The 14,043-nt window shown below is 41.3% G+C and overlaps 1 protein-coding gene across 1 annotated transcript; it reads left to right on the forward strand.

Annotated features, from left to right (window-relative positions):
* Positions 1-239: 239 nt before the first annotated feature.
* On the forward strand, positions 240-5,112 carry LOC127775044 (uncharacterized). Its single transcript, XM_052301356.1, has 4 exons — positions 240-647; positions 4,100-4,169; positions 4,272-4,370; positions 4,709-5,112. Exons 1-3 carry the CDS (start codon positions 462-464, stop codon positions 4,325-4,327), a joined length of 312 nt encoding a protein of 103 aa, XP_052157316.1. The 5' UTR covers positions 240-461; the 3' UTR covers positions 4,328-4,370; positions 4,709-5,112.
* Positions 5,113-14,043: the final 8,931 nt, after the last annotated feature.

Here is a 14,043-nt window from a genome sequence, read left to right on the forward strand (position 1 = left end):
ACATAGAGAACCATAAACGTTTTCCGTCCGAATTTCTCGGTGAAACATGTTTTTCTTTCCCAATTTCTAGCTGAAACATGTTCTATCCGAATCCGAATCCTACACAAATAAACGGCGGCATTTGAATCGGGGGCGAAGCGATTTCCCCGCACGGCAGGCAACCAAACCCCCTCCCCTTTGAAAAAACCGCGTGCGCCGTCCCGTGTCGAGGCAAAGAAAAGAGAAAAAAAACCCGCAACTTGCAGAAAAAGGAAAAAAAAAAAAAAGGCAAAATCCCCGACAATTTTACACAAAACCCCTCCCCTCCCGCCGTCTATTTTGTAAAATTCTCTCTCCTCGCGCCGCCTCCCCAACTAACCTTCCTCTTGCGGCGGCGGCGGCGGCGCCACTGCCGGAGAAGAAACCCGACCGCGCCTCGCCTCGCCGAGCGGCGAAGCGGCGTAGGGCGGTAGCGGCGGCACATGGAGGGGGTGAACGGCGGGGCGGTGGAGGAGGAGAGGAAGCCGCTGTCGGAGGTGGTGGGCGACTGCGTGCAGCGCTGGTTCCAGGACGCGCTCAAGGAGGCCCGCCGCGGCGACTCCGCCATGCAGGTGCTCGTCGCGCAGATGTACCACTCCGGCTACGGCATCCCCAAGAACGAGCACAAGGTGCGCCCATGCCCATCCATCCCCGCCCCCCCCATGGTTCCCCCCACCTTGTCTTTTTCTTCCTTTGGTGGTGGTGGTGCGTGATTTGATCCGCTGGTTATGTGCCCCTGCGTGCTAGAGACCGGAGGAGGATCGAGCTGCTCCTGCTCCTCCCCGTTTATAGGTCTCAACCATCTCTAGATCAAAGTTATTTTGCTCGGCTGAATCGAGATCCGGGGAAGGCGTTAGCTTAAACACGATGTGATTCCTTTCGTGCGCACCGTTTATCACTGCATTATTTATTAGATTTCTCTAGTGCCTTGCTTCTTAGATTTGAATATAAGGGTGCGACTCTGATTACAACTTGTTTGTGGAGTAGGAAGACATGGGGGTAGGGGACGCCTCCTTTTTTTTACCAAAACCCTGTCTCGGTCTGTTTGGTTGGAGGGAGTTTTTAGGAGGGACTAGGAGTTTAGAGGGATGAGGCTATTAACTGTTTTGTTTGGTTGGGGGACATGGGAATTTTGGTGGGATGGGGATGGGGATGGGGAATTGAGGAATGAACTCCCTCCTTTTCAATACCTGGATAGGGGTAGATAATTAGGAGGGAATTTCTCCTTTACTTCGCCTAAACAAATCTCAGCCATCCGTTTCATTAATGATCTAATCTCCAACTAAACTCCCTATCAATTTCCACCACCTCTACCAAACAAGAGACTGGGATGAAAAATCAAATTCTCATCTTAATATCACCATCAATTCCCTCGTGTAAACTCCCAATCCCCTTCCCTCAAGTTGCCAAACAAGCCAAGATATGTTAGTTCTTGCGAGTTGCAAGCATAGTTTTTTTTTCTTTCTTTTTTTTTTGTGTGTCGATGATACTATCTAGTTACTTTGGTCAGGTTCGGGTCGTGAACTGCTTCTGTGCTGTTTTCTTGTGCTGATGCACAAGCTTTTGTGGTTCTAATCTGGTTCTTGTAAAGTATTGTATGCAATATGGTGATAGCAATTCCTCCTTTTGGGTAGAGTTTTAACGTATCGATTATTACGATTATTATTAGCATAGTTTTAACTAGAAGTTGCGACTTATTTTTGTCAGAGCCGTGGAATATTTTTTTTTAGCTGGTGTTTGAACTTCAGGGTGGGAAGTGGCAACATGTATGGTAGTGGCCCGGTTCAATTTGTAGAATTCAACCAAGTGTTTTTTTTCCTTTCTTTAGCAATTATGGTCAATTTTGAAAGGAAGAAAATAATTAGAATATGGGCAGGGGAGCTCATTTGTTTCTGGTTCCTTGCATACACTTTTATGGGAGGATCTGTTCTGTTCTCAGCCATTGTTAGTTTTCTTTTTTTTTTCCTCACGACAGAGAGAAATACTGTTTTGTTTTGGTTGGTATTTGGAGTGTATTCTTTGGTTAGAAACAGAAGGTGCAACATTATTTTTTCTGTCCTCTATTTGCTGGCTTCATTTATATTTGGAGTTGATTGCTGCTTTATCATGGAGGATTTGGCTGGCTAAAGTTTATACCTTTTTGATGATAGCATGGCTTTCTTTGCCTTTGTTAGTTTTTAATCTGTATGTAATATTCTTGGAGTGAGGAGGTATTAATGCTAAATATTGCATGTACAAAGTGAAATACGCCTAAGAACAATACTATATACTATATAGAAAATCCCAACAACTTTAAAAATGTATAGGGAGGTGTGGTTATGGAGATGAATGCCCAACCCATTACTGACCACAAATGGGGCTGATGCAATCATATACTGGAGGTTACCATTGTCTAGGTCACACGTGGCATACCCCCATAATAATTATATAAAAAACCTCAGCACCAGTATGGGAAAGATAATTTTGATTCGACAATTAAAAGAACACAAACTTTATCTTCTACCACCACCTCATTTGGCCAGATAGATGCACATATCTCATACCAACACTATTGACTCATCACAACCTAAGAGGCTATGTTTGCTTTGGTACCCATTTATATATATTTATTCTGAGATGTCCAACGGTCTCCAGCTCCAACCATGGAGGAAACACCACTGTACAAATTGCTAGATTTGTGCTTAGCTTCAAGTGACTTGCCTTCCTTTCTGGGAGTGATGTGGTAGTCATGTTTCATTAGTTGGAGAGCAAAACCTTTGGGGTATCCGTAACCTTTAAGGCCATGTCTGAAATTTAGGACATCAATAGATTTTGTAGGAAAAAGGTAAGAACTAGGAAAATTCTCGTGATACAAAAAGGGTTTGAAAATGCTATCCTTTCCTATTTTTAATTCATTGATTTCCATATCTAAATAATGCACCATTGTTTGTGCTTCAGTTGAATAATTGGGCGATTTTGGACGAATGATGGATTATGTTTGGGGTTCCTTTTTTCTGCTTTGTTGATTTTATGTTTATTCTTTTCAACCATTGATAAGGCAACTAACTAAATGTTGATGTGTTGAGATGGATTCAATGGATATTTGAGCTTTGCTAGCTTAATGAGGAAACTTGATACAGAAGATGGTTCGCATGCAGATTAGCCCTTTTTATGTTGTGTTTATTCTCGTGCCATCCTTCTTGCAAGTTTTTTCTTGAACAATTAGACTTCTGTTCCTTGGGTATGTTAAGTTTCAATTGATTTATGTCATGGAAATGGGTTCTCCACATTTGGGTGTTATTTCTTGTTTGTGTAAATGTTTTATACTAGTGTTGCTGCTTTTATGGCAGTTGATTGATGATTTGATGTTCTATTTGGTAGTAGCTATCACTGATTGTTTGAATTTGTTAACTCATTTTATGTTACTTCCTCTGTTGATTTGATAAGGCCTATTTAGTTTGCCATCTTGTTGAAAAATATAAGACCTGGAGGCATTTTTGGGGGTCTTTTGTCCCTATTGATTTCACTATCTTTCCTAAGCATTTATGCTTGACTACCCATAGCTTTTGTCATCGTCCTTCCAAGGCACTTAATGGAAGTGTACTTCAGTGCTTAGTTGTTTTTGTTAAGTAACTGTTACTCTCAACCTTAGAGCTTTCTTAAACCACAGGATCAAAATATTGCCTATATAACTCAGCCAAGGGACATCTCTTTAGAGCAAGTTGTGAGGAGCTGGACCCTAGAGGAGAATAACCAGGTTATGAAAGAAGAAAGATCAAAGAAATTCATGGCTGTTGTTTCATATTTGCTAGTGCTAATGAACATGCTTGCACAGACGATAAATTCATTTGGTTGAATTATTAAAGGGAAAACATTTCACATCTGAGTTAGGTTACGGTTTTATATAGATACTGTGAAATGAGTTTTATATAGATACAGTACAGTTTATTCGTCATACTATTTCGATTTTTTTCCCTATCCTCTTTCTGCATGTGGTGTATTTTTGTGGAATACAGACATGTCCAGTAACTGCATCATAATAGTTGAATACTATGTTTTGATTATACTTTGCACTTATTTTGTTTCTTTTTCATTTTACAAGGGAAGAGCGTGGGCTGAGAAGGCATCTAGATACAGGCCTTCAGTCTGGAAAGTTGGCACAAAGCGTCCGGGTATTACAATGTTTAGTATGTTTTTTAATATATAATATAAAAACTGCTTCTGCTAGGCTGTGAACATTTTTGCTAATGTATCATTTTTTTTCTCCTTTTCAGGATATAATGCCAGTGACTCAGATTCTGATGAAATGAATGATGATGAGAAGCAATAACAATGAAAGAATCAATTGTGAGTTTAGATAGAAGAATGGCAGGGTAAGAAAGTTTGATTGGTGCTGTTTCTCTTTATTTGTCTAAGTTGTGAGATTGTCCCATATTTATGTTTATCCCTAGTTGGACGTAGGAATTTTATTATGAGAGGGCCACATAATTTTAAAACTTCCTCCGTGTTGGAATTGCAATTGCATTGGCTTGTTTGGATTTTGTACAACATGGCTGTGCATAATATTCAGTTTGAATAGAATAATATCATGAAAAACTTGGTTTGTTCTACATGTCCTTCAGCATCAATTGTATTCAGTTTTGCCCTAATACAGTGTCGACATACCATGTATATCAGAATTTCACACGTGTTTAATGATTGAGTGTTTCAGGTAATGATAAATCTGGTTGTCAAACCCTCGTCAATTTTACCAATTTGTGTGAGATTGGGGCTTCTTTCGGCTGGAGTCTGCCATGTGAGCTATCAAGTAAATTTTGTAAAACCGTTTGGATACTTGGAACACACAATGTATTCAATATTGCCCCAAAAACAGAGGGAAAAATGTCAATTTAGTGGTGCTTGGTGCTTACAGGTTCATTATTTCAAACTTAGCTAGTTTGAGTCCATTTTATGGGTTCTTGCTTGCATATGCTTCAGGTTCCCCATGGTGAACAGTCTTGTATTGGTTTATGGGCTAAATGGTTGTGTCTGCCGAGTTACAACATTCTTTCTTTTCCTCACTGGGTGTTGGATTATTTGCATTTATTATTTTTTGCAAAATTCAGCTCGAATCAATGCTAGTATCTCCACAATGACAATAATTTCTGTTGTCTTTGGTAGTTATGTCATTGATAAAAATCATTGTGTTCCTTGGCCCTTCGAGTTGTCATAATTATTTCTGCACCCTTGAATTCAGATATCTCTCTTCTTAACTGATATGAATTCTGTTTCCATCGTCGTCTACATGTAAGCATGTTTAGCTAGATTTTCTTGAAATAACCACATTGACTTTGGCTTAAGCTAAGCGAGATGACTGAACAGGCAGACACGATCATAATTTCAGTTCAAAGTGTTGGCGTATACACATAAATAAACTGGATCCCAACGTGATGTTTGGAACGGAGAAAAATCATTGATGGGCTGGGCTGATGATCGGGGTAATCTGGCACGATCACAATGTGAGGGCTCTTAAGAGAGGAATTTTTACGGGTTCAATTTGTACGAAAAGGAATAAGTTTACTTTGGTTCCCTCAATTTATCGTCGAGTTTTAAACTCGTCATTGAACCGTAAAACCAGATATGATACGTCTCTTAACTTTCAAAATCAATGCAAATAAGGTCCCAAGACGGTTTCGGCTATGTGGCATAATAGCAAAAACAAATAATAAAGATCTCGTGGACCCCACAGGTCGGTAAACCAACATCTTCCTTCTCTCTTCCCTCTCTCCCCTCTCTTCCTTCCCCATCTCTCTTCCGTCCTAGCCAACCAATGCCACCGCAGTGGAAATTAGGTGGCGCCGATGCAGAGCGTAGCGCCAACAATGACGACGATGTTGAGGTAGCTTTCCCTTGTGGGCAGCGGGCCAAGCCACACAGCCTTGTCGGTGGCACTCACGTGCAGTGCCCAGCGATCAACAACACAGTGGACTGCCACGGTGGGGCTCCCAAGCCTTCGCGCGCGTCCGCATCACCCTGCATGCAATCCCCTTGTTTGCCACTAGCACCTTCTCCACCGCTCCACCACCCCTAAGGGTGTGCTTAGCTCCCACGAGGATGAGGATGAGGAGGAGGAGGAGGAGGAGGAGGAGGAGGAGAGGAGTTGTGTGAGGAGGAAAGGCCTGGGGTTGGCACTGCGGTGGCGGCAGCTGCTCTGGCGGAGGAGTAAGTGGGACTGTGAAAGACCATAGGTGACACGGAGGAGCGGGTGCGAGTGGCATAGAGGCGGGAGAAGGTGGCAGGAGGGGTCTCTCTCCTGTCACAATGGAGGGAGGCGATGGCAAAGGTTCCGTGGAAAGGGTGGTGCCTGGTGGCAGTGTGAAGGAGGACTGATGCTCGCGGCAAGGCTGGTGGCTGCGTGGAGGACAGACGCCGATAGTGTTTTTTAGTAGCCAGCCGAAGAAGATGTTGAAGAAAGCGACGCCGGAGAAGACGACAGCGTCTTTCCAAATGACTGCTCTCTCCCGCGCCCAGCTCCTCTCTTGCCGTCGCCGCCAGCTCCTCTCTTGCCACCCATCGCCCTCTCTAGCCGGTTGTCGCCGCCACCCAGCTCATCTCGCCAATCGCCGCCTGCCTCTGGGGACAGAGAGGAAAGAAGGGGAATGAGGCACGCGGCCGTAGGAGATGCAACCGCTCTGCCAACGGCCGCCGCGCTCCTTCATGCCGCCGCTTGCGCCCTATGGCTTCACGCGTCATAGCGCTGATGCTCTGCTCCTGCCTATGCTGTCGAGAAAAGGTTGAGAGAAGAGAGAGGAAGGAGATTATGTGTCGCTTACAGGTGGGGTCCACCAATTTTTATTTTTTATTTAGACTATGTTGTTCTGACATGTGGGTCGCACGCTTGACTCAACCGCCATATCAGCTGAAACCGGTCACTATACTTCCGAGGGACTAAAATTGACACTGCTGTGAGTTGGGGGACGGTCTATACCTAGTATTCGGTTCAGAGATAAATTTCAGAACAAATTTAAGGGACCTAATGTGAACTTATTCCGTACGAAAATCCTCCAAATTTCTCCTGTTCGGAAGAGCTGAAAGTCTGGTCGTTGATTCCACTAGGCCCAACAAGTCTTGGATAGCCTGCCCGGCCCATCGCTGTAAGACCCAATAAAGGAATAGGTCCACTTTAAGTCCCTCGTCGTCCCATCTAGTTTAGGCAGGGAATCACATCACTTCAGGTTCCCCATGCTGCAAGCAATTTACTGACTTGTAAAAGATATGCAGATGTGGATTCCTCCATCCTCTGATATAAAGTGCAACAAATGATGCTTACATCAAAACATGGGGAGAAAGATCTACAACATATGGTATGCATGCAGGTTTACATCCCTGAAAACAAACAGTAGTAGCTGGCAGGCCGACCTAGCTCCCAATTACTTGATCAGTGAGTGAGACCAGAAGGTAGGAATTACAATCATATTTCTTCTTGGATTCCACTTACTAATTTATATCTCAATTTATCATGCTCAGTGAAAAAAACCTACATGATCAATCAGTGGAGAAAAAGTACAGCCATGTTTGATGTATCTACATCTCTGACTAGGTTTCAATGAGAACCAGCTGAAGCCATTGTCCAGGTAATTAACAAAGTGCAACTGCACACTAACAACAGTAGTGCACTCTTGTTTCTTTTTTTTATTTTTATTTTTTGTTTTGAGAACTAACACTAACTCCACGACATGTGACAATCTGGTCAAGTGATGTGGCACTAGTATGTATTATTAACCGGGAAGGAGTAAGTAATTAAACCTGCTATAATCAAAGCACTAACCCCTCTGACCTCTGTCCCCAAGCTGACTGAATAAGAGCAGTCCACCCGAATCACTGAATTTTCAGCAATTTAATGTCATACTCTAGAAGAAGGTTACTCCTGGCATGTGTCCTTTTCTCCATGACAACACATGCGCTCTCTTTGATTTGGATACTAACAAGGATTTCGGGCTGCTTTACGGACAGATTTTCGTCCAGATCCAACCACGTTTTCCAGGCAAGTTCAATAATCATCCTTCACTTTCGATGACGCTTTATTAGGTTCAACATGTTAAACAAGTTATAAGCTTCATAAAGTGAAGGATCATCTATTAGTACTTTCTTCAGCGACGCTTACATGGTTTTTTTTTTAAGAACTTAGGTCGAATTATCTAAAAAAAAAAGAACTTCGGTCGAAATCCATAACATCTGGTTAAATTTAGGTTTGTTCAGTCTAATCAGCATAGTTTAGAGCAAGTTTAATAGTATAGCGCACTGCTAGCTCCAATTCATTTATAACCAATCTAATAGTCAATTCATACAATAATTGCTTACTATACTATTAATATATGGTCCCACCTGTCATACACACAATGCGTCTTGGAGTCCGTGCTACAGTTGGCTACAGATATGTAGTCTGCTGCTTTTCTCTCTCATCTTTATCTTATTAAAATATGTTTATAGCTGGCTAATAGCCTGCTATTGTACCTGCTCTTAGCACGCTGACCTTGGTAAGCGCAAAACCTTGCCTCTTAAATTATGGGGGCTGCTATATAACGGAATCCCGTTTTCGAACAGGGTGATCCCGAGTAGGTATCAGGTGTGATGCCTATCAGGTACCAGACGATTCTACAAACGTTTCAGATGATACTTGCAAAGTATCATGTGATACTTATCAAGTATCATGCGATTTCTACCACGTATCGCGTGATACTCGCGAGGTTTCATGTGATACCTGTAAGGTATCAGACGATTTCTATCACGTATCGCGTGATACTCGCGAGGTATCATGTCAGGTATCAGACGATTTCTGCTATGTATCGTGCGATACTTAAGAGGTATCGAATGATACTTACCAGGTATCAGGTGATTCCTAGTAGATATAACTGTGCATCCTGTTGGGAGAGGAGCATCCTGACGCGCGGCCGGCCACCTGCAGCCGTCCCCTGTAGACGAGGACGGCAACGGCGACGGTGACAGCAGGGGACGGGCGCGGCGGCGGCAGCGAGGGACGGCGACGGCGGCGGCGGCGGCGGGTGCGGGCGTGGCGGCGACGGCGGGGGACGGGCGCGGCAGCAAGGGACGGCGACGGCGGCGATGGCGATGGGTGCGGGCGCGGCGGTGGTGGCGGTGGGGGACGGGGATGGCGGCGGCGGGGGACGGGCGCTGCGGCGGTAGGGGATGGGGACGACGGAGGCGGGGGACGGGCGCGCGCTGATGGCTTCGGGCGCATCGCATGGGTGAGAATCGCGTTTGTGGAGGAGGGGCATCCTGTTGGGAAACGGTATCCCGTCCCCTAGCATTCCCGTTAAATTATTACTAGACTAGAAAAAATACCCGTGCGTTACAACGGGTGAAAGATATTTTAATCTTATTATTGTTATATGGTTTAGTAAAGGTGAAATTCACTGTGAGTCATGAGCTATAATTAGGAGTCCGATTATCCCATATTAACATGCGAGTTTTCTTTAATGGATTTCTTATACGACTCCTTCTGTCATTCCAAAAGCGGACAAAATTAAAACCCGACTCAAATACGGATATGTATTTTCAAAAGCGAACGATTTTAAAACCGACTCATACATGGATGACGTACCAAAATACCGAAAAAACAACTTTAATTTTTATAATAGTAGAGATGATGCAAGTATTTAAAAGCTCGTGGGTAAAATACATGGCCGGTACAGGTCTATGAACTTATAAATACACATCTACCGTGGTCAAAGTATAGATGACACAACTCGGATGCTAACGTTGCCTAGGGTTTAATCTTTCGGTTTGGACGTTTATATGTGAGGGGGCTGATATACCAAAATTTTGGTTCGAAATTTTCAAAAATTTAAACAAAATATTGCCAAAATTCACAAAAAAAATAAAAATATCAGCTGAAAAAATATTAGGGGGGGGGGGGTGTTCCGAAATTTCGTTCTGGAATTTTAAACCTTGACGTGGCCGTCAACCGTAGCAAGAACATTACATTTAGGTCCCTCGTGTGACTCTTAGAACTATCAAATATACTTTTAGTGCATGACTTATATACTATGAATTTTCTAGATGCTGAGAAATACATATATATATTTGTTGAGTTGGGGGTGGTTGGAGTCAGTTTTGGGGAATACTATAGTGTAGGCCTAAGGAGATAATTCTCGTAACCGTGGATAACCATGTCGGCGCGTGAGCTATGTCATATGCACTTTGGACTTTGAGTGGTATACATTAAACCAAGACTAGAGATGTAGATGTGTTGTATTTTACAAATTCATGAATCTGGTCCAAATTTAAGGACCGCCCGGCTACCATGTATTTTACTCAAAGGTAATATATTAACAATTTCAAGTGTACAAAATAGATTCAAATTTAAGAACATGGTGTTCGTATCTAAAATAACTTTGGGATGAAATTTGAACACATGGTAGCTAGCACAACTTTATTCAATAAAATAAATATGAAACTAACCTCATTTTCTTCCCATTTATCTCTTTTTAGCATGCTCCTTGCTAGTAAGATCACCTCTTACCGGTGTTCTCTTTAATTTTACGCATCCTTGTGTGCCTATCTACAAAGATGTGGACGTGCTCAATGAACTCCACATGTTTCTCAAGAATTAAACCGGTCTTTAGCAGCAATTAATTAAACTACTTTTATGTTGTCCCCACGAGAAACTGATGCATGTTTTAGTTCAGAACTGCACCTTGACCAATGTATTCCCTCCGTCCCTAAATATTTGATGCCGTTGACTTTTCTAAACATGTTTGACCGTTCATCTTATTAAAAAACTTTTTTTAAATATGTAAAACTATATATATACATAAAAGCATATTTAACAATGAATTAAATGATAGGAAAAGAATTAATAATTACTTAAATTTGTTAAATAAGACGAAAGGTCAAACATGTTTAAAAAAATTAACGGCATCAAATATTTAAGGACGGACGGAGCATAAATTCACGTATCATACAACAAAATAATGTATGCATAAAGTGTCCCATTCATTTCCTTGATAACCATGTGGATGCAAAACTATTGCACTTGAAAGGACTAGGTGAGTCAGATGTGTGGGCTGGCCCACGTGCTGAGCATGACGGCCCACGTGAAAGCCCATCCAGCAACACACAAGCCAGCTGAAAAAGGCCTAGAAGGGCAGCCTACACTACCGACTACTCCCTCTGTTTCATATTGTAAATTATTTTGGTTTTATCTGACTATGTTTATAGAAAAATATAACAATATTTATAACACTAAATTAGTTTCATTAAATATATAATTAAATATATTTTTATAGTGTGTTCTTTTTTTTTTTTGCTGGAAATGCTATATATGAAAGAGTACTTACCAGATGTAGTGGATGTTTGCCATTTGGGCTGAATGGCTGCTACATCATTATCATCCATCATGTATGTATGTCTTTATTTGAGGTCTTGTTCAGTTAAACCGGGATTGAGGTAGATTTGAAATGAAGTTATTCCACACCTATCCTCTCTTAATTCTATCCAATCGCTTTTATATTGGGATTAATAGAACAAAGCCCGGAAAGAGATCTTTGACTTGTTGATTAACTCTTGGGTTTCCTCCAGAAGCAAATTAATTAACGCCCAGCCAGAAGCAGCCTAGAACCGACAAGGACACATGAAGTTCCAAGCAAAGAGGAGTTCAGCCTTCAGGTGGATCATTTCATTGACCATTAAATTAATTACTTATTATGATTGCTCACGGCAAATATAATCAGCCTGTAGATAGCTTAAATATATATAATCCTCGCTCTTAAACTAATTTCCAGCACAGGATCACTGTCAATCCCATGACCTTAATTGATTAATTGTTTGATTGATCAAACGCATTGACTAATTTATGCTACTGTCACCAAGATAGATAATATTGAAATGTCCAGATTGTACACGTGCATCAGCATAACTCATCTGTCGTCGTCCCCATGCTGATGTGCTCACTGACTACTACTATTTGGCTTGACCAAAACTATTTTCAGATAAGTTTAATTTGGGTTTGACCAGTAGAGCAAAGGAATCTAGAAACATGCTTGGGAAGAACGTCATGATGAAGTTATTTTTCATAAGTTATTCAACTGTGACTTTCAGAAAACCTGGATAAGTCTAATTAAAGCCGTGCCACACTGCCACTAAACCTATGTGTATATGCTCAGTTTGCTAATCATCAAGTCATGATCCAGTTTATGCTGAAAAAATATATACGATTTTGTCATTAATCTAGGAGATTCCATTGATTCCGATAGTTGGAGACTTGGAGTGGTCCACGTCCATTTTGAAGGCAAACAAGCAAGCCACAACAGATTACCGATGGCTAACGCCCAATCCTCGCCGTTTACACCAAGATCTAATTAATTTTAACCTGCTAATTTTGTCCGGGAAAGACGGTGAATTGGTGGACTTTAATTACCACAGTGAATCCAGTGGCCGAACACGCAAAGCCGGGCAGCCGCTAGTGCTGTCCGGGAGGTGAATCCGCCATTTGCATAGCTATGACAAAGTTATTGTTCAGAGAGAAGAACAACAGGACTTGAAGACGACTCTGGTTGGATTGTAAATACATGAACAGAATAATAATATAGGAACAAAGTGTCATGGCCGTTGGATTCGATAGGAATTAAAGACAAAAAAGTTTCAAAACTAACGTTTGGATGGCACATGGGAAAAATATATGAGTCTTTTCTGTCGGAAAAGAAAATATAGGAATTTTGAAGACTTTGAGGGAGTTATTTCTTTGTTCCAAAGGACAACATGAGTTTTTTTTCCTCAGGAATTAAATCCTTCAAAATTCCTCTAGTTTTGGATGGCATGAACTAATCATCATCCGTTTTGACTTTCTCCTGCATTAGCAGCTGCATGCACATACCGATCATCTATCACTTTCTTTGTACTGTTAGTATTTGTTATTGACAGTGCCATTATCCTGTTGCATATGCATGACAACCGTTACTAGATCATCTAGAAACAGGACCCATGTGGTTGAGTAGTTGACTGACTCATGCATATCTAGCAATCTATCAAGCAAGTTGCTAGCTTTCAAGAAAAGTTATATGATATACCATGCATGTATGCAATTTAAACAGGGAGAAAAGATAGTGATTAACATTTAACAAACTGTAGGGTACTAAAGCAACCCAGCTGGCCGGTCTCATAAAGAGGTAAATTCTGTTTAGACAGACATATAGATCCCCTTCTCTTTGAAAATCTCTTTCACACGCATGGAAAAAGAAGAAAAGAAGAAAGGAAAAGAAAATATCTCTTTTGACAAGTGAACCATAACTGTTGATCCTTTGTTAGCTTGACCTATATGCATTGACGTTTGCAATGACATCCATGGAACCATCTACTAGCTAACCAATTATTGATCCTAGCAGACCATCCATGTGCTCACTATATTACAGTTATAATCTATATAATTAATGATCTCAAACAATTAGGTTAGGTCAACTTGATAACTTCGATTCAGCATGCATGAAGTCAAGTCTTGCAAGTATACGTAACTGAGAATCACAGATAACTGATAGTGATAATGATGTAAACCTTGGTACAGTGTCAATGATAAATTGATCCTATTATGGTGTAAAACTCGCAAACCTGTAACAGAAGAAAAATCGTTGTCTGGTACATGCATGCTTATTTATTTTGCTTATTAATAACCAGAATTCAGATAAGCTGAGCCATGTCTGAATTATCCTAGATCGGTACGGTTAATGTATATATGACCGTGTCATTAATTATAAAATTGTAAAACGTGATCTCATTAGCTTTACCAAAGATCGATAAATAAACACAACAAACTTTAACACTTTGCTTTCATTGAATTTATAAGTCCCTTTCACGTGATTCTCTGTTGTTTAGTTGATCCCCAGCTTTCTAGTCCGATAAGCTGCCACTTCAACTATCATTGGATATATCATTGGATAGGATGACAAAAAAATAAATAAATAGATAAAACAGTTGTGAGTGGTAATCTTTCATGTGCACTGTAGAACTTTGAATTCCATTATTCAACCATCCAGCCCAAACAAACTACTGCCT

Source organism: Oryza glaberrima, chromosome 5, assembly GCF_000147395.1.
Source record: "Oryza glaberrima chromosome 5, OglaRS2, whole genome shotgun sequence".
Lineage (NCBI taxonomy): Eukaryota > Viridiplantae > Streptophyta > Magnoliopsida > Poales > Poaceae > Oryza > Oryza glaberrima.